Source organism: Macaca thibetana, chromosome 16 (assembly GCF_024542745.1).
Source record: "Macaca thibetana thibetana isolate TM-01 chromosome 16, ASM2454274v1, whole genome shotgun sequence".
Taxonomy (NCBI): Eukaryota; Metazoa; Chordata; class Mammalia; order Primates; family Cercopithecidae; genus Macaca; species Macaca thibetana.
Window position 1 is genome coordinate 71,646,534 of NC_065593.1, and position 19,832 is coordinate 71,666,365.

Sequence of the window (19,832 nt, forward strand, 5' to 3'; positions counted from 1 at the left end):
GCCGAAATACCAAAGAAAAATGGCAATTGTTACCTCCGGAGCAAAGAACAAGGCCTAGAGCAGAGCCGGTTCCTACAGAGAATGACAGATCGGATTATGCTGGCGAAGGCCAGGCAAGTTCTGTGCTTCCTAACCAGTTAGAAGCCTTTCCTCCCGCGGCGGCCGAGCTGGGATCCAGAGCTTGGGAAGTGTGGGACCTGCCTCTCTGAGACCTGGCTGTCAGCAGGAGGATGAGGAGCCAAACACATCCCATTGTTACCACCCACCCTCAGGGGCTTGCAGGGAAACTGCACTCCTGGCCGAACGAGAAATATAAACCCTTGCCATCTTCTCTTTCCGGGGACAAAGGCACCACAGATTTTTAGTATTTTATCATGCTTTTGGAACAAATGAAACCAAATGCCATCTTTTAGGGACAGCAGCTAAACTGTTCAACTGGAGTTCTTTAGTCAAATGGCAGTTACATTCATTGATCTGATGTCTTAAACTACTTAGGCTCAGGGAGTGACATTTAAAAAAAAAAAAAAAAAGCGGCTGGGTGCAGTGGCTCATGCCTATAATCCCAGCACTTTGGGAGGCTGCGGTGGGCAGATCACAAGGTCAGGAGTTCGAGGCCAGCCTGGCCAACATGGTGAAACCCCATCTCTAAAAATACAAAAATTAGCTGGACACAGTGGTGCATGCCTGTAATCCCAGCTACTCAGGAAGCTTAGGCAGGAGAATCACTTCAACCCAGGAGGTGGAGGTTCCAATGAGCTGAGATCACACCATTGCACTCCAGGATGGGCAACAAGAGCAAGACTCTGTCAAAAAAAAAAAAAAGGCCAGGTGCGGTGGCTCACACCTGTAATCCTAGCACTTTGGGAGGCCTGGGAGGGTGGATTGCCTGCGCTCAGGAATTCGAGACCAGCCTGGGCAACAACAGTGAGACCCCGTCTCTACTAAAATACAAAAAATTAGCTGGGCGTGGCAGCATGTGCCTGTAGTCCCAGCTACTCGGGAGGCTGAGGCAGGAGAATCTCCTGAACCTGGGAGGCGGAGGTTGCAGTGAGCCAAGATCACACCATTGCACTCCAGCCTGGGTAACGAGAGCGAAACTCCATTTAAAAAAAAAAAAAAAGAAAAAAAGACCATCTTATTTATACATGTTTTTCTACATTTCTCCTGTATTTCAACAGTTTTGCTTTTAAAATATGTATTTTTTGCAGCCACAATCAGGAGATGCCTTCTGGGTGTCATACTTTGACCATTAACTTTAATTTTGAATTTATTCAAAGTTTTCTTATTTATCCAATCTTTCCTCATATTCCCTTGTTTTTATGGATAAGCTTCCAATATTTCTGCCTAAACTTGTTCAAGTTCTAAACATGAGTTTCTTCATAGTAGAAAAACAGTCAAGTGTTCCCTCATTTAAGAAACTTCATTAACACTAGTATTAGGGGCCTATCAGGTATTGATACTGACAAGCTTCCATCACCAAGTTGGACTTGGGTGGTTCGGTCCTGTTCTTATGGCCAGTAAGAAGTTAGGTGAGGAGGTGCTCCAATTATTCTGTCCAATAGAATTAAGAGAAAGGGAACCAGTGGGCACAGGAAGACAGCTGGACCTCTCACTGGGATACTGCAAAGGCTAACAGCCAGTCTAGGAACTTAGTCACAGTGGGCCCTCCTTGAGCCAGTTCCACTGTTCAGAGAGCTATGGCAAGCCCCTAAAAGACCTTAAAGGCTGACAAAACATTTGACTTTTTGGTAGAATCCTATCATTAAGTATATAAACAATCCAGTATGGTGATCTTATGTTTACTTGTATCTGACTGACAAGGGGAAAAAAAGAGAAGAGTACTAATAAACTTAGCCTAGACGGTAAAATATATCAAAACAAGGGTCTATGTAAGAACAAACAGAAATCTTTGGTGTTAAAAGGTTGGAGGCAGCCGGGTGCAGTGGCTCATGCCTCTAATCCCAGCCCTTTGGGAAGCTGAGGCAGGAGGATAGCTTGAGGCCAGGAATTTGAGACCAGCCTGGGCAACATAGCAAGACTTTGTTTCTTCAGTTACTATGGCTATTCCCAACAACAAAAAGTTTGGAGTAGCTGTAATACTTATCTGGGAAATATCTATTATGTAGGAATTAGTATCTATACTTTTCTTATGCCAGGCACTTAGCTGCCCCACCAAAACGTCTTTCACTGACATAATAAAGAGGTAGGATTTGAATTCAGACAGATCTGGCTCTTAAATACTAGTCCATTTGACTGCATCATGCTACCTCCCACAACTAGGATGGGAAAAGACATTGACAATTGTGAAAAGCCTGGAATGCACGAACTGATCAGTTTAAGAGGGTTCGATGCATACACCTCCTACAGTGTTATGAAACTGTCCCAAATATTTAGGAGGAACTGGGTGTTTACAGACACTAGAATTAGCTTTCAAACTATGCCAAAAACATGTCGTTTAACATTCAAGTGCTCAAAATTAAATTGTACTTCTGCCCTCAAAAAACCCTAGTTGATAGCTTGGGTGTTTCTTATCATCTTTATTAGCTGGGGTTATGAAACTTAAATGGGTGATGTTGCTGAAACACTTTTCTCTAACACTTTCCCATGGGGAGTTAGAGGGAGGCTGCATGATTTGGCCAGGTTTCCTTCATCACAAATTAGGTCAACAGCCCAATCCCAAAAGAAAGCACCATTAATGAAATGACATGTTTCAAGGGTTTTCCAAAATCAGTCCACCGGGTTTTGGCAAGCTCCAGCAAGGGTGGAGAGAGGTAAGGGGCAGCCAGGCCTTAATGGCCTTCTGAACTTGGGTCCTGTATCTGACAAGGTTTCCAATGGCTCATATGAACAAAACTGACTTTGCTGTTACTGCTGTTATGCAATTAAAGAAGCCAAATGCTGAAATAAAAATCTTACTTAACAACGAGGATTTACAATAACAAAAAATTATCCTGAGCTTTTTCTTCAGTGATGATGCAGCCACAGATGAGAGAAAAAAAAAATCAACATTAGGAAACAGAATGTTGATTTCCTTTGCTCTAAAAATAATCAAGTAGCTTATTTTTAGCCAAAATGCAATATAGCAATGAATCAATACTTTGTGAAATGTTTAACACTGATATCCAATCTTTTAATGTTACCCTTTTAAGATTATTTCAACAAGCAAAATAAGTTTTAGCAGTTTTTACTGTTAATTGCCAAATAGGTTTAGGAATATTACGTTTCCTCCCTTGCTTACAACAAAAACAAATACAAAAATGAAAGTTATAGGTAAAGATACATTATTTATCAGTGGTTTTTTTTTTTTTTGAGACGGAGGCTTACTACTGTCACCAAGGCTGGAGTGCAGAGGCGCAATCTTGGCTCACTGCCACCTCCACCTCCCGAGTTCAAGCTATTCTCCTGCCTCAGCCTCCCAAGTAGCTGGGATGACAGGCTCCCGGCACCATGCCTGTAATCCCAGCTAATTTTTTGTATTTTTACTAGAGACAGGGTTTCGCCTGAGTGACAGAGACTCCATCTCAAAAAGAATAGTGTCTATCAACCTACACTGTACAGGAGGAGCCCTTGGGAATTGCATTTTTTAAAAAGACCAAAGGTGGACCCTCACGGCCCTCATCAACTAAACAGAACTGGGTACTTTCCCAGGTGAGGCCCATGTGCAGCCATGATTGACCTTGGAATCCCATTCAGCCTTGAAGTTTGGGAGGAATGAATTCTGCTTGTAGCTCCAGGAGAGATTTATGATTAAATTTAAGGTGTTTAGCCCATCTCCCTGGCCAAGGAGACTTAAGGAGACACTGGCTGAGGGTTTCTAGAAAATGTTATTCATTCTTCTGTAAAAACTGCAGCCAGGACTACTCTGGTTCATCACACCAATTCAGATGGGTTACCTTTCACCAGAGACATTAAAGGCTCCAAATTAGAAAGCCACACACAGGCATGGTGAAGTAAAGAAAAGGGTGGACTTTAATGTTTATTTACAGGATGCTGCAAGATATGAAATTCCACATAGAAATAAGAAACCTAGTCAGAGGACAAGCTTCATACAGTATGTACAGTTGGAACTGTTCAAGTATAGTTTCAGTGTAAAAAGTGCTACAATAACAAACCACATTTAAAAAGAGTTCTTAGTAGAGAAACAATAAGACAAAATACCAAACATGGTACACAACAAATGTATGCCTCAGCTACGTGATCTAAAAGGTAAAGGTCCCAGGAGCCCCATCCTGAACTTGGAAGGTGTAGCCTTCAGAGGTAGTTTCCGGCACAACGTTTTGATCTTCCTCTTCCTGGAAATATATTATAAAAAGAATGTAAGTATTTCAAGCAGCAGCCTACCTAGAAGTCTGTATTTAATCTCTAGGTCTTGATCTGCATATTATACCTTTAATCCTGTATGATATTCTAGTATTTGACATAGTGGAGGGAGGGTCTCTGAAACTTTGCCAATTCATGAGTGCCTGGGGAGTTGCAGGGACTGGGGATAAGAAATGCTACTACAGTGACAGAAACAGATTTTTTTCTTCCCCAACTGCCACTTTTCAATAGGAAAAGACTGTATTAGGCCCAGAGCATAGTGGTGGGTTTGGCCTCCTTCTCTATCACCTCCTACAATGACACCCACTAACTTACCCTCCAGATATTCTAAGATTCTCAAGGCTGTTCATTTGAAACTAATCTGGGGACTTTTAAAATCTCAGTTTAAAAAGATTTTATTACCATCAAGCCAAACTAGAGGGGCAAATAAGTACATTATGTCCTATGCACACTGATATTTTACTACATTTAACAAAGATATGAGACTTATTTTAAAAAGTATGAGGGGAAAAAAAGGCTCATGGCCTTGACTTTAGATGTTTCCAAGTTGTTATTAATATTACCATCCATTACTCACCTCTACAGAGAAATACTTCTCAATTAAGCTTAACGAAGCCTTATACACAGACTCATTTTCATGGTTTTGTAGAGCTTCAATTTTGTCTAAGCCGCCACATTCTTCAATCATTATACTAAGTTTCTCAGTTTCACCTAGTTTTTCAGCAGCCTAAAAAAAAAAATTCCAAGTTTACTGGTGTATACTCTGAATGTTTTAATGAACAAAACAACATCGATAATTTGAATATAGACACATGTCAGGCAGAAATAATCACCTAACAGTTCCTTCAACAAACCTATCACTATCACAGTCCATTTTATATTTTGTTGAAATTCAATGTGATTGGATCTATACCTGCTTTTAGCACTACTTCAACTGGAGCCAAAGATCTTACAATCAATAGCTCTCAACCTTTTCTATGTATCAAAATCACGTGGGCAATTTTTAAAACACACTACATTCCAGTTCAACTGGTCTGCTATGGGAACAGGGGCTTATTGTTCTGTAAAAAATCCTTTATCATCACAAGGTGTAGTCAAGGTGTCAAAGGCAAAGATGGCCTATGGAGTGCTAAACTAAATGTCTGACCAGAATGTGTGTTGGTATTAAGGATTTACTGGACATACGGAATGGTATGTAGGTTAGTTTTCCTTTAAATTTTCAACTTTAAAGAGATACATAAATATCTATAGATGAAATAACAGATTTGCTTCAAAGTAACTTAGGGGATTAGATGAGGTGAAGAAGAAATACTGGCCACATATTGACAAATTATTTATACACAGTGACAAATACGCCAGCATCCATTATTGTAGGCTCAACTTTTTTTTTTTTAGACAAGAGTTTCACTCTTGTTGCCCAAGATGGAGTGCAATGACGCAAACTCAGCTCACTGTAACTTCCGCTTCCCGGGTTCAAGCCTTTCTCCTGCCTCAGCCTCCTAAGTAGCTGGAATTACAGGCGCCTGCCACCACACCCGGCTAATTTTTTGTATTTTTAGTAGAGACGGGGTTTCACTATGTTGGCCAGGCTGGTCTCAAACTCCTGACCTCGTGCTCTGCCCACCTCAGCCTCCCAAAGTGCTGGGATTACAGGTGTGAGCCACTGTGCCCAGCCTGTAGACTCAACTTCTATATGTAAAAATCTCTAGAATCTAAAGTTGATGAGTAGGACTTACCTACCACCAATCACTATGACAAAGTGCCATATGCTGGTATGCTTGGATCAATTAGGGATACAACCAGAAGAAAAATATAAGTTATTCAAATTTTTTTTTTCTGAGATAGTTTCACTCTTCCGGCCAGGCTGGAGTGAAGTGACATGATCTTGGCTCACTGCAACCTCCACCCCTGGCCCAGGGTTCAAGCGATTCTCCTGCCTCAGCCTCCCAAGTAGCTGGGATTATAGGTGCCTGCCACCACACATGGCTAATTTTTGTATTTTTAGCAGAGACGGGGTTTCACCATGTTGGCCAGGCTGGTCTCGGACTCTTGACCTCAGGTGATCCACCTACCTTGGACTCTCAAAGTGCTGTGATTACAGGCATGAGACACCATGACTGGCCAAGTCATTCAAATTTAATTTCACCAAAATTCAGTATGAAATTGGGACATTAAATCAACTAAGTAAACAGATGTGATGAGTTCACATAAACGCCCGACTTCGATTCAGGTCCCATCTTGTCATCTCTTTCATCTTTGATAATGCCTGCCACATTTTTAATCAAAGGTGTGGCCCACCTAAACAGGCTTTCTGAATCTGTGGCTTACTAGTGACTAAACTTACAACAGTTGCCCTCCCCCAGGTCTAAATAGTAAACTGATTATTATCAAGTTCAAATTCAAACAAAGCCACCTTGATAGGTCTTACCTGAAAGATATTTGAAATGGCATCCAAGATAACCAGAATAATCTTGGTATCTTTTGCAGTTAAGAGGTTCATCAACGGTTCTATTATGCCACAGTGAACAAGGTACACAATCTGCTCAACTGTTCCACCACTAGTGTAGTTGGTCACGGCCCATACAGCTTCCTTTTGTGTCTTAAAATCTGCCTATTAAACATAACGAAATGGTTTTATTTCAGAAAGTTGCAAGAATAAGTTTCCAGGAGTACTTTTTCACAAAAACAATGACTCAAAGTACCAAGGTTCTATCCAACTGTAAGTGAAAGGGGTTACTGGGTATTTTTCAGCAAAGGACTCCAAGTAGAACCCAAGATTCTTGCACGTGAAGAAGCTTATCAAGCAGAGCTTTCTATAAATACTAAAAATGACTTGATTAAATCCTAAGACTTCATTACCTTAGAGAGAACACTGACAAGGAATGGGACTAATCCATGATTCACAACTTGCTGTATCTGGTCCTGACGGCCAGCTGTGATGTTTGACATTGTCCATGTAGCTTCCTTCTGAATGTTAGTTTTGGGGTTGGTGAGCAGGCTGGGAAAGACAGCAAGCGCTCCTGCATCAATTACAACCTGAGTCTGTTCATCTGTACCAGTGACAATATTCCCTATGGCTCTTAGGGCAGGAGTCTGGAAAAAAAAAAAATGTTGATGCTGGTTTTTTCCCAGCACTTCAGAAATTCTGTACCCTAAAAGTTTTAACAAGAGGCCCATCATGGGTATGAAATAGGTAATATTTCAATATTAGTATCAACTGATAATGCTTTTTTTTGAGAGACAGGAGTCTTGCTCTTGTCACCCAGACTGGAGTGCAATGGCACGATCTCGACTCACTGCAGCCTCTGCCTCCCGGATTCAAGCAATTCTCCTGCCTTAGCCTCCCAAGTAGTTGGGATTACAGACGCGTGCCACCACATCCAGATAATTTCTTTGTATTTTTAGTAGAGATGGGCTTTCATCATGTTGGCCAGGCTGGTCTCTAACTCCTGACCTCAGGGGATCCACCCGCCTTGGTCTCCCAAAGTGCTGGGATTATACAGGCGTGAGCCACCATACCCAGCCCTGATCATGCTTTTTATACTTATGTCCTAATCTACAAGTAAATAACTTACCACAATTGGCAATTCAGAAGCTCCTAGAAGCTTCACAAGTTGGGGCACAACTCCTGTTTTCACGACCATGTCAATTCGTTCATTCGGACCGTCAGTAAGGTAGGAAATAGCCCAGCAGGTATCTGCTAATACTTCTGGATCATCATGATGCAGGAGCCGAACTAAGGTAGGAAGAATCTGCTCAACAGCATCTATTGGGGGTGCAGGATTCTTGTTGCGGCAAAGATTTGAAAGTGTCCAGGTAAGATTACGTAAGTAGCCACACTAGGGGGAAAAAAATAGGCAATGAGAGGTTCTGTCTTTTGAGAAGATGGGGGAAATTAGAATGAAGAAGTGAGTAACTTTATTCATGTTAGTAACTTACTGCTAAAGATGACATATCAGGAACCGCAAGGAGAGCCAACAGTGGGTCAACTGCACCATACTTAATAACCAAGTCTCGGAACACTGAGCCGTCACCTGAAAAAAAAGGCAAGATTAATTTTATTATCTTGTCCAACACCACCAACGTTCAGTGACTGATGCACCAGCAAAAACTCCCAAGCGTACTTAGATGCCCCTCTGCTGCCTTTGTAAAGACGACACTTTCATTCCTAATAACGGCTTGAAAGCAAGCTCAAAACTTGATGAAGTCGTTACTATTTATAAGGCCTTTCTTTGAACTCATTACGCTTAGATACATTCAGTCAAAAGAACTTCAAGTCCAAGTACCTGCAATGTTTCCTAGAGCCCAGACGGCTTGTTCACTGATGTGAGCATGGGGAGATGCCAACAGAGAGATGAATGCTGGGATGGCACCTCCATCTACCACAGCCTTGGTCTGTTCTGATGTCCCAGAAGCAATGTTAGTGAGTGCCCAAGCAGACTCAAACTGAATGGGACTACAATCAGTTCTGCCCAAGAAGGACACAAATTTTGGAATCAAACCAGCCCGGATGATGCTGTCTATGGGGGGCTGTTTTTCTCTAGAAAGTAGTTTCCTAAAGGGGAACAAAAAGAGAAATAAAAATTGAAAGTGGTTAACAAAAGGAGTTTGTGTAAAAACCAATTTAAAATGCAATTCAACAGTTTAGAACTTCAGACAACCTTTTAAGTAAATCACTAAATGCTGAGACATTCTGGAATCTAAGAGAAGCTGAACAGATTACCTATATGGTGCTATATATGCGGTATCATTAACTACCATTTTTCCAAAAATTAATGTAGATTACCCTCCTCTCCATCCCTGCAGAAATCTACAGATCTTGTCACTTTTTAAAAAAACTTTTGACGTTCTGACAGGGTTAGACTCCCATTGTTAACTGAATTTGTTCTCCCTGATAGTTGTGGTTAAGCACATTTTTCTTTTTGAGACGGAGTCTCGCTCTGTTGCCCAGGCTGGAGTGCAGTGGCCGGATCTCAGCTCACTGCAAGCTCCACCTCCCAGGTTCACACCATTCTCTTGCCTCAGCCTCCCAAGTAGCTGGGACTACAGGCGCCCGCCACCTCGCCCGGCTAGTTTTTTGTATTTTTTAGTAGAGACAGGGTTTCACCGTGTTAGCCAGGATGGTCTCGATCTCCTGACCTCGTGATCCACCCGTCTCGGCCTCCCAAAGTGCTGGGATTACAGGCTTGAGCCACCGCGCCCGGCTACATTTTGTTTTTCTGAGACGATCTCACTCCACCCAGGCTAGAGTGCAGTGCCATGATCACAGCTCACTGCAGCCTCCACCTCCTGGGCTCAAGTGATCCTCCCACCTCAGACTCTTTAGTAGCTGGGACAACAAGTGCGCACCACCACACCCGGGTAATTTTATTTATTTTTTGAGACAGAGTCTTGCTCTGTCACCAGGCTGAAGTGCAGTAGCAAGATCTCAGCTCACTGCAACCTCCGCCTCCTGGGTTCAAGCAATTATCGTGCCTGGGTCTCCCGAGTACCTAAGATTACAGGCATGTGCCACCACACCCAACTAATAATTTTTTTTGTAGAAACGGGGTCTCACCATATTGCCCAGGCTGGTCTCAAACTCCTGGGCCCAAGTAACCCGCCCCCTAGCCTCCCAAAGGGCTGGGATTATAGGCATGAGCCACAGTGTCCAGCCTAGAACTTTTTAATGATAATTTACCATTGAAATTTGTTCTTCCGCACACTCTCAAGCTACAGAACTTATTAATCCTTTCTATCATATCATAAATATCTGTGTATGGTGGGAGGTAAAGGTCAAATTATACTGATCTCCTAAATGGATCTATCATTCTAAATGCATGTCTTAATCCCACTTACTATTTATTTCTTCCTTTCCCCGCCAGTGACCTGAAACATTACTTTGGTACAAATTTTATGGGCAGGTGCAATGGCACACACCTATGATCCCAGCACTTCTGGAGGCTGAGGTGAGAGGATTGCTTGAACCCAGGCATTCGAGACCAGCCTGGGCAAAATAGCAAGGCCCCTCTCTCAAAAAAATTAATAAATAAAAAATACTATTTGGCGTATGGCTGGCTGGCCTAATCTTTCCTTACACACTATCTGTCCCTTCCTGCCCCCACCCAAAAAAAAAAAAATCTAAAGACCTGAATTTCTTGGGCTACCCATGCTATTGCAGACAAGACTTACCTGGCAGCTTGAGTAGCTTGGAGCTGATTTTCCACATTGCTGCTATTTATGCCTTTGACAATGTCATCAACAGACCAATTTACAGTACCCTAGAAGAAAAGTGAAATTTTGCACATTATCATTAAGCTTAAATACAAACAATAAAATCCGGCCGGGCGCGGTGGCTCAAGCCTGTAATCCCAGCACTTTGGGAGGCCGAGGCGGGTGGATCACGAGGTCAGGAGATCGAGACTATCCTGGCTAACATGGTGAAACCCCGTCTCTACTAAAAATACAAAAAACTAGCTGGGCGTGGTGGCGGGCGCCTGTAGTCTCAGCTACTTGGGAGGCTGAGGCGGGAGAATGGCGTGAACCCGGGAGGCAGAGCTGGCAGTGAGCCGAGATCACGCCACTGCACTCCAGCCTGGGAGACACAGCGAGACTCCGTCTCAAAAAAAAAAAAAAAAAAAAAACAAATAAAATCCACACTTACTTGTGTAAACATCATTAGGCTTATAGCCAGCTACTACATATTTAACCCTACATTTAATTTTGCCTGTTAAATATTCATTATTTTATATGTAGAACAGTTTCCAAACTCGGTGTCATGACTCACTAGAGTCTCAAGTTATGGAGTATCCAAGTGTCCTGTCGCTAAAAAAGGCAGCTTTGAACCATTTAAAAAATGAACTAGAAGGCCAGGCATGGTGGCTCACACCTGTAAGCCTAGCACTTTGGAAGGCTCAGGAGGGAGGATGGTTTGAGCTCGGGTGAGACGACCTCCCCACGACAAAAAAAAAAAAAAAATCCAGGCATGGTGGTGTCTGCCTGTCGCCATACAAGACCAAAGATTATTTCTACATTAGTCTCAATAACTTGCATTCAGATATACTTTGAGGGAGAAAGACATGAAGTTATAGGCAACGTTCTGAGGATTTTCTTTTTTTGAGATGGAGTTTCACTAGTTCCCCAGGCTAGAGTGCAGTGCCACGATCTTGGCTCACCACAACCTCCGCCTCCTGGGTTCAAGCGATTCTCCTGCCTCAGCCTCCCGAGTACCTGGGATTACAGGCATGCGCCACCATGCCCAACTAATTTTTTTTGTATTTTTAGTAGAGACAGGGTTTCTCCATGTTGCTCAGGCTGGTCTTGAACTGCCAACCTCAGGTGATCCGCCCGCCTGGGCCTCCCAAAGTGCTAGGATTACAGGTGTGACCCACCACGCCTGGCCGAGGATTCTCATATCTAATTTTATAATCTGTGTATTTCCATGGTTGAGTGTTGTTGCAAATATAAATGTTTTATGTTCAGCTGGGCGAAGTGGCTCATGCCTGTAATCCCAGCACTTTGGGAGGCCGAGGTGGGTAGATCACCTGAGGTCAGGAGTTCAAGACCAGATTGGGAAACATGGTGAATCCCCATGTCTACTAAAAATGCAAAAATTAGCTAGACATGGTGGTGATCCCCTGTAATCCTAGCTACTTGGGAGGTTGAGGCAGGAGGGTCACTTGAACCCAGGAGATGGAGGCTGCAGTCAGCCGGAGATCGCACCACTGCACTCCAGCCTGGGTAACAGCTCAAGACCCATTCCCCGACCCCCACCAAAAAAAATATATATATATTTATGTTGTGAATCACAGTAGAAAGGTTTGAGAACCAGTGCTACCCGTAATTTAAAAAGACAGTATCCCTGTCTCTCCAGGAGCCTGACGCCTCACAGAGGAAATGTGACAAGGAGACAAACAGCGTAAAACAAGTGGTAAATAGATGGGCTACACAGCATTTACTCCCCATTTTGGGTGCAGAACCAGGTGCTAGAGAATCCTGAGAAAGAAGTGTCTTTCCTGCTAGACTAAGGAGTGCTATAAGGAGAAGATGAGCTTTGAGTATTAGTACCCTAAATATAGAACATAGGTAGTATTCAATTAAAAAAAAAAAAAGATAAATGTGGAGTGCTAAAGGAAGCATAATGTGGCTGGGCGTGGTGGCTCACACCTGTAATCTCAGAACTTTGGGAGGCCAAGGCAGGCAGATCACCTGAGGTCAGGGTTCGAGACCAGCCTGACCAACATTGCGAAACCCCGTCTCTACTGGAAAAAAACAAAAATTAGCTGGGCATGGTAGCACATGCCTGTAATCCCAACTACTCCAGAGGTTGAGGCACGAGTATCGCTTGAACCCAGGAGGCGGATGTTGTGGTGAGCCAAGATGGTGCCTTGCACTCCTGCCTGGGCAACAAAGCAAGGCTTCATCTTAAGAAAAAAAAAAAAAAAAAAAGGACGCATATTGTGAGAAAAAGATGTAGGAAAGTGCCCAGATGAAAGATAAATTTGAAAATCTAAGATAGGTCTACTTTATGGAAGGCCTTCATGGAGCAGGGATTTTTATTTTTACAGATAGGGTCTCACTGTCACCCAGCACAGAGTACGGTAGTGCAATCATAGCTCGCTGCAACCTCAAAATCCTGGCAAGTGATCCTTCTGTCTCAGCCCCCTGAATACCTAGGACTAAAGGCCAATGCCACCATGCCCAGCTAACTTTATTTTTTATAGAGACAAGGTCTTGCTACGTTGCCTAGGCTGGGCTCAAACTCCTGGCCTCCAGTGATCCTCCCATTTCAGCTTCCCAAAGTGTTGGCATGAACAGGCATGAACCACCATGCCCAGCTGGAATATGAATTTTTTTATTTTTATTTTTTTCCTTGATTGTTGCCCAGGCTGGAGTGCAATGGGACGATCTTGGCTCACTGCAACCTCCACCTACCAGGTTCAAGCAATTTGGAGGATGGATTTTGAGGAGAGAAAACACATGTCTAAGGCAGTACTTCAGGAAAAATTTCAGGAAAATAATATATGGCACAGAAAGGAGGAAATGATAACTTAGGAGGCTACCATAAATATTTCAGAAGGAAAGTCCTGAACAAAGCTGGTGACAAATACAAAAAAAGAGAGAATACCAAAAAAGGCAGAAATAAACCAAAAACGGGCAGGGTCTGGTGGCTCACGCCTGTAATCCCAGCACTTTGGGAGGCCAAGGCAGGCATATCACGAGGTCAGGAGTTCAAGACTAGCATGGCCAACATGGTGAAACCCTGCCTCTACTAAAAATACAAAAACAGACCGGGCAGTGGCTCACACCTGTGATCCCAGCACTTTGGGAGGCCGAGGCAGGTGGATCACGAGGTCAGGAGATTGAGACCTTCCTGGCTAACATGATGAAACCCCGTCTCTACTAAAAATACAAAAAAATTAGCTGGGCAGGGTGGTAGGTGCCTGTAGTCCCAGCTACTTGGGAGGCTGAGGCAAGAGAATGGCGTGAACCTGGGAGGTGGAGCTTGCAGTGAGCTGAGATCACACCACTGTACTCCAGCCTGGGCGACAGAGGGGAAACTCAAAAAAACAAAACAAAACAAAAATACAAAAACTAGTCAAGCATGGTGGTGCGTGCCCGTAATCCCAGCTACTCAGGAGGCTGTGGCAGGAGAATTGCTTGAACCCAGGAGGCAGAGGTTGCTGTGAGCCAAGATTGTGCCACTGCACTCCAGCCTGAGCAACAAAGCAAGACCCCGTCTAGGGAAAAAAAAAAAAAAAAGAATAAACCAGAAACTGGTTGGCTCTGGACACAGTGGTCAGGTCAAGGTACCCAGTTAGCAGCTAGAAATGCAGGGAAGTCTGAAGGAAGGTCAGAGCTAAAGGAAGATCCTAAATCAGCTTCAGTGGATTATGGAAGGCAGGAAAGAAGACAATTACTAATTGGGAACAGAGAAAAAGATCTTCACAGATAGTTACAACCTAAGGCTAAAAATGTTAAGTTTACTTGAATTTCTAAGAAAAGTTCCTACTGATTTTCTGGATTTCACGTAACTCATAAACCAAAATACATTTTTTACCTGGTTGTTGCGGTTTTCCTGCAGCGGAGAAGTAGCATCATCAGGAAATGAGCTTACGTTTCTCCTCTTCAGCATCTGGTCATCCTTCTTAGCTTTCCTCAGCTCCACATTGACCTCTATTCTGCGACGCCTCATTTCCTTGAGAAAAGATAACATGCCGTTTCACCTATCACATCAGTTTTTGTTGCTAAGTGAGGGTATTTTTAAAAAGATCCCTAAGTTTTCACCCCTTTCCAAATGTCCTCCCATTTAAACACCACCACAGGAAAGCAACAGAAGGTACTCACTGTACTGTCTTTTCCCTTGTTCTTGAATCTGTGAAGACGGGCAGCTGGTGTATTAGCATTCTCGTTGGTGGACATGGTTATGAGACAAAGGGAGAAAGCTAAAAGATGGGCGAGGAGAAAAATATTTCCTTTATCATTTTCCTTTGTCAATAATAGTACCAAATAAGAATTGAATTATCAAGCATCTACTGAATCCACACCTGTATACTAGAGGGGGGATCATCATGCTTTCAGCACTATGAAATTTAGTGCTGAACTAAATTCAGCTTTACCCAAACGGGAACTGTCCCCCTTCCCTCTGAAGCGCTGAGACTTCCTGGAGAGGGCTGTCCATCAGAAATAGAATGCAAGCTATATAAATTGAAACTTCCTAGTAGCCATACTTTTTAAAAGGCGAAAAGAAACAAGTGAAACTAATTTAAATAATTTATTTTACTTAACCCAACATATCCAAATAGTATTTCAACATACATATTTCAATATATAAAATAACTGACATCTTTTACATTCTTTTTCCATACTCCATCTTTGAAGTCTTTTGTGTACTTTAAGCTTACAGCGTATTTCAATTTGGACTAGCCACGTGTGTCCACCGTTTCTGACAGCCTGGCTCGATACTCCAGAGTCCCTAATAGTTAATCCAAGGCAAAGTAGGGGAACCAAGTTAACTTACAGCTAAAAATTATGTGCCAGGGCAATAAATTCAGATTCTCAGGAGGCTCGCACTACTTTACTGTCTTTACTTGGCCAAAATAGGTGCAGATTCGAAAACTAAAAAAAATTTGCTTCATCATTACATTATGGTCAACATTAAAAATGCAGTGCCGCATGTCGCATATTTGATTTCATTTCCAGAGACTAGGAGCGAATGCACTTAATTAGGACGACATCAGCTGTGCGTCATTCAGAAGACGACAAAAGTCAAAGCCCTCCTTACAATTTGCTATCTTTGCTTTCATTACGCTCGCCTACGACTTGGTGGCACAGCCACCCCGGGGCCAAAGTGTCAGAGACAGTGCTCCCAACTGCCACCCCCAGCCCCTGCCCCTGCCCCTACGTCGGGGAAGATGCAACGAGAAAGGGGGAAGCGAGGCCAGGGCCGCCACGAGCCCTCCCGGGACATTCGCCCTCAGGCCTGGCTCGCTCCGATTCTCCCGGCCGCGACGCGTTACGGTCTCCGCTGCCGTTTGAAGAGCGTCGGCGCCCTAAACCCGCAGACCCCGCGAAACTCAGCCGCCTGGTCAATGAACCAGTCGCCCCCGAGGCCTAGACAACGCGGGAGGCTGAGCCAGGCTCGGCGTGGACCCGGGGCCTCCTTCCCCCCACCCAAAGGCGAACGCCGCCCGCGGGCAAACCGTTAGCGCTCGGGCCGAGCCGCCGCCTGAGTCTGTACCTGAGAAGCGGGCCCGGGCTTCCACGGGAGGCGATGCGGGGAATCAGCGGCTGTGGGACGGCTGCGCTCAAAGGGTCCACCTCGACTCAGCTCAAAGACCGTGTGGCTCGTGCAGCCGGCCGGCGCGATTTAAATTTCCCGGTGACTCCGCATTCCGATTGGCTGGTTCGAGCCCAAGCTGTGTGCCCATTGGTGGATTTGAAAAACACGTTGAGAGGGGAGGGAGTCATAGGGCTTAGGGGCGAGTGGGCGGGGGGAAAAAAATAAAAAAGGAGGATGGCATCGCGAGATGAGGGAGCAGACGGGCGGTTCCCGAGCGCCTGGCCGGGCGGAGCGGGAGGACTCCAGATCCCGTCAAGCAACGCGAAGGGGCGGTCCCTGGGCCGTTCGTGTTTCCACTGGGTTGAAGCGCGCATGGTCCCTGGGCGTTTTCCTGGGCGACAGCCTTAAACAAATACCGCAAAATGATTCTCAAAGTCATTATTTTAAAAAAACTTTGTTGTTGATCTTCATGAAAATTAAAAAATGATAATTAGTAAATAAGTAATCTTTATAGAAAGACATATTGCTTTGCATTTTTTTCCTGTTAGGATATCCGAAGAACTTGGCAGGGGTTTCTGGCCACTATGGGAGGGAAGATTTATGTTATATTTTTTAGTTTAGTTTTCTTTTTCAATTGCGTCGTAAAAGACTGTATAGAAGCCGCAAATATAGTAACAAAATACTTCTTATTCCTGTTTCTCCAAACACTCAAGTTTTGTATTTTTAAATAATTTCAAATGCAGCAGAATTGCAAATCCTTATCCAGATTTGCCAAATGTTAACATTTTGCCACATTTGCTACTGCTGTCTCTATACATATATATGTATACCTATGCACATGTGTACCTATGTGTGATTTCAATATGTTACTTTTTGAAACATTTGAGAGTTCCAGAATCATGTCCTTTTTCCTCTGTTTCACGGTGTATCTCCTAAGAAAAGACATTCTCTTACATAACCACACTGCAGTCGTCAAATTCAGAAAAACTGAAATTTCATGCTGTTGTTTAGTATGTAGTCTGTGTTCAAGTTTTGTCAATTGTTCCAGTAACATTCTATGCTCGTTACACATTTCTGAATTTTGCATTTTTTGCCATATGCTCAAACGAAGAAACAAAACAAAGATGGTCAACAGAGCATCAGGATTATGGGCCATTTTTGTTTCTGCAATTTTTTTGTGTTCTAAAAGATTACATTTTAGAAAAGTTGTCATGGTTTATTTCTTACTATAAATAAATTCAAACACCAAATTTGTCCATTCTTGCAGTCATTAATGCCAGCCTCATTCATTGTATAGCAGCCAGAGTTCATAAAGGGTTGCACCTACTCTTAATCAGCATAATCCCATCCCCCTAAATGCAAGAATGTGGAAGGAATTCACCCCTAAACCAATCACTGTGAGGCATTCTCTCAGCTACTGAGAATGGTTCAGGGGCAGGCACATGACCTAAATTCATCCAGTTGGACAGCCCGTGCCTTTTGTTTACTGGTTGGAGGTAGGAAAGCAGCCTCTGTTCTTCTGAACTGAGGGATGTGAGTCCTAGAAATCTGAATAAGAAAACTGTAGGGAAACCTTGAGAGGTCTGACCCGCTCTATCTCTGAAGGTTTGCAATTATGAGATCCGATACACATTTCTTTTGTATTGTCAAGTTGAGTTTCTTCTCTTTTTTTTTTTTTTTTTTTTTTTTTTCTTGTCTTTGATACAGGGTCTGGCTCTGTCACCCAGGCTGGAGTGGAGTGGCACGATCTTGGCTCACTGCGACCTCTGCCTCCTGAGCTGAAGCCATCCTCCCACCTCAGCCTCCCAAATAGCTGGGACTACAGGTACATACCACCACGTCCAGCTAATTTTTGTATTTTTTGTAAAGACAGGGTTTCACTATTTTGCCCAAGCTGGTCTTGAACTCCTGAGCTCAAGCAATCCACCCACCTTCGCCTCCCAAAGTGCTGGGATTACAGGCCTGAGCCACCATACCAAGCCAAGTTGAGTTTCTTTTGCTTGAAAATACTGACTACTATGTGTGCAGAAGTGTTGAGTGTTTACCATGTATTAATATACTTGATCTTCACAACTGTGAGGTAGTACTGTTATTTGCTCTATTTCACAAAAGAGAGCACTGAATCACAAGTGTTTATGTAACTTGTCCAGGGTCACACAGCCAGTACATGGCAAAGACAGGATTCAGCCATAACAGATCCTGGTTCCAGGATCTGTATTCTGAACCGCTATTCTGTACTTGCACCTAAAAACAACCTGAAACAGAAGTATAATGCCCAAAATTGCCTTTGAAAGATACGATATAGTCGGGCGCGGTGGCTCACACCTGTAATCCTAGCACTTTGGGAGGATGAGATGGGCAGATCACCTGAGGTCAGGAGTTCGAGACCAGCCTGGCCAACATAGGGAAACTTTGTCTCTACTAAAAATACAAAAAATTAGCTGGGCGTGGTGGCGGTTGCCTGTAACCCCAGCTACTTGGGAGGCTGAGGCAGGAGAATCGCTTGAACCTGGGACGCAGAGGTTGCAGTGAGCCGAGATCGCGCCATTGCGCTCCAGCCTGGGCAACAATAGCAAAACTCCATTTCGGAAAAAAAAGACTAGCCTATCCAACGTGGCAAAACCCTGTCTTTACTAAAAATACAAAAGACTAGCCTGTCCAATGTGGTAAAACCCTGTCTCTACTAAAAATACAAAAAATTAGGCAGGCGTGGTAGCACACACCTGTGGTCCCAGCTACTCGGGAGGCTGAGGTACAAGAATCGCTTAAACCTGGGAGGTAGAGGTTGCGGTGAGCCAAGATGACGCCACTGCACTACAACCCAGGTGACAGTGTAAGACTCCGTCACAAAAAAAAAAAAAAAAAAAGGAAAACACCTATCATTTACAACCAAGTTTTAGCTGATGTATTAGTCCACTGGCATAGTCTGCTTAGGTTACCATAACAAAGTACTACAGGCTGGAAGGCTTCAATAACAAACATTTATTTTTCTCACATTTCTGGATCACAAAATCTGAAATAAGGGTGCCAGAGTGGTCAGTTTCCAGGAAGGGCCCCCTGTTTGGAGTCCAGATAACCATCGTCTCATTGTGTGCTAGCACGATCTCTTCATTTCAGCACAGAGGAGGGATAGTGAAAGCTCTCTGGTGTCTCTTCTTTTTTTTTTTTTTTTTTTTTTTTTTGAGACGGAGTCTCACGCTGTTGCCCAGGCTGGAGTGCAGTGGCGCGATCTCGGCTCACTGCAAGCTCCGCCTCCCGGGTTCACGCCATTCTCCTGCCTCAACCTCCCGAGTAGCTGGGACTACAGGCGCCCACAACCGCGCCCGGCTAATTTTTTGTATTTTTAGTAGAGACGGGGTTTCACCGTGGTCTCGATCTCCTGACCTTGTGATCCGCCCGCCTCGGCCTCCCAAAGTGCTGGGATTACAGGCGTGAGCCACCGCGCCCGGCCTGTCTCTTCTTTTTTTTTCTTTTTTTTTTTTTTTTTTTTTTTTTTTTGAGACGGAGTCTCGCTCTGTTGCCCGGGGTGCAGTGGCCGGATCTCAGCTCACGGCAAACTCCGCCTCCCGGGTTCACACCATTCTCCTGCCTCAGCCTCCCGAGTAGCTGGGACTACAGGTGCCCGCCACCTCGCCCGGCTAATTTTTTTGTATTTTTTAGTAGAGACGGGGTTTCACCGTGTTAGCCAGGATGGTCTCGATCTCCTGACCTCGTGATCCGCCCGTCTCGGCCTCCCAAAGTGCTGGGATTA

General features: G+C 43.9%; 1 protein-coding gene across 2 annotated transcripts in view; it reads right to left on the minus strand.

Moving 5' to 3' along the window:
- Window positions 1–3,946: 3,946 nt before the first annotated feature.
- KPNA2 (karyopherin subunit alpha 2) overlaps window positions 3,947–19,832 on the minus strand; it is a 140,903-nt gene continuing 125,017 nt past the window's right edge. The window contains exons 1-11 of one of the 2 annotated variants that reach the window (XM_050762455.1): window positions 16,040–16,082; window positions 14,647–14,744; window positions 14,360–14,497; window positions 10,492–10,580; window positions 8,607–8,875; window positions 8,260–8,354; window positions 7,896–8,159; window positions 7,180–7,413; window positions 6,749–6,931; window positions 4,898–5,047; window positions 3,947–4,292 (exon numbers count right to left, since the gene is read on the minus strand). In XM_050762455.1, the coding sequence (XP_050618412.1) occupies window positions 4,200–4,292; window positions 4,898–5,047; window positions 6,749–6,931; window positions 7,180–7,413; window positions 7,896–8,159; window positions 8,260–8,354; window positions 8,607–8,875; window positions 10,492–10,580; window positions 14,360–14,497; window positions 14,647–14,721 (1,590 nt within the window). In that variant the 5' untranslated portion in view covers window positions 14,722–14,744; window positions 16,040–16,082 and the 3' untranslated portion in view covers window positions 3,947–4,199. Of the gene's footprint in view, window positions 4,293–4,897; window positions 5,048–6,748; window positions 6,932–7,179; window positions 7,414–7,895; window positions 8,160–8,259; window positions 8,355–8,606; window positions 8,876–10,491; window positions 10,581–14,359; window positions 14,498–14,646; window positions 14,745–16,039; window positions 16,083–19,832 lie in introns of those variants that run through there. The other variant, XM_050762454.1, reaches the window with a different exon arrangement.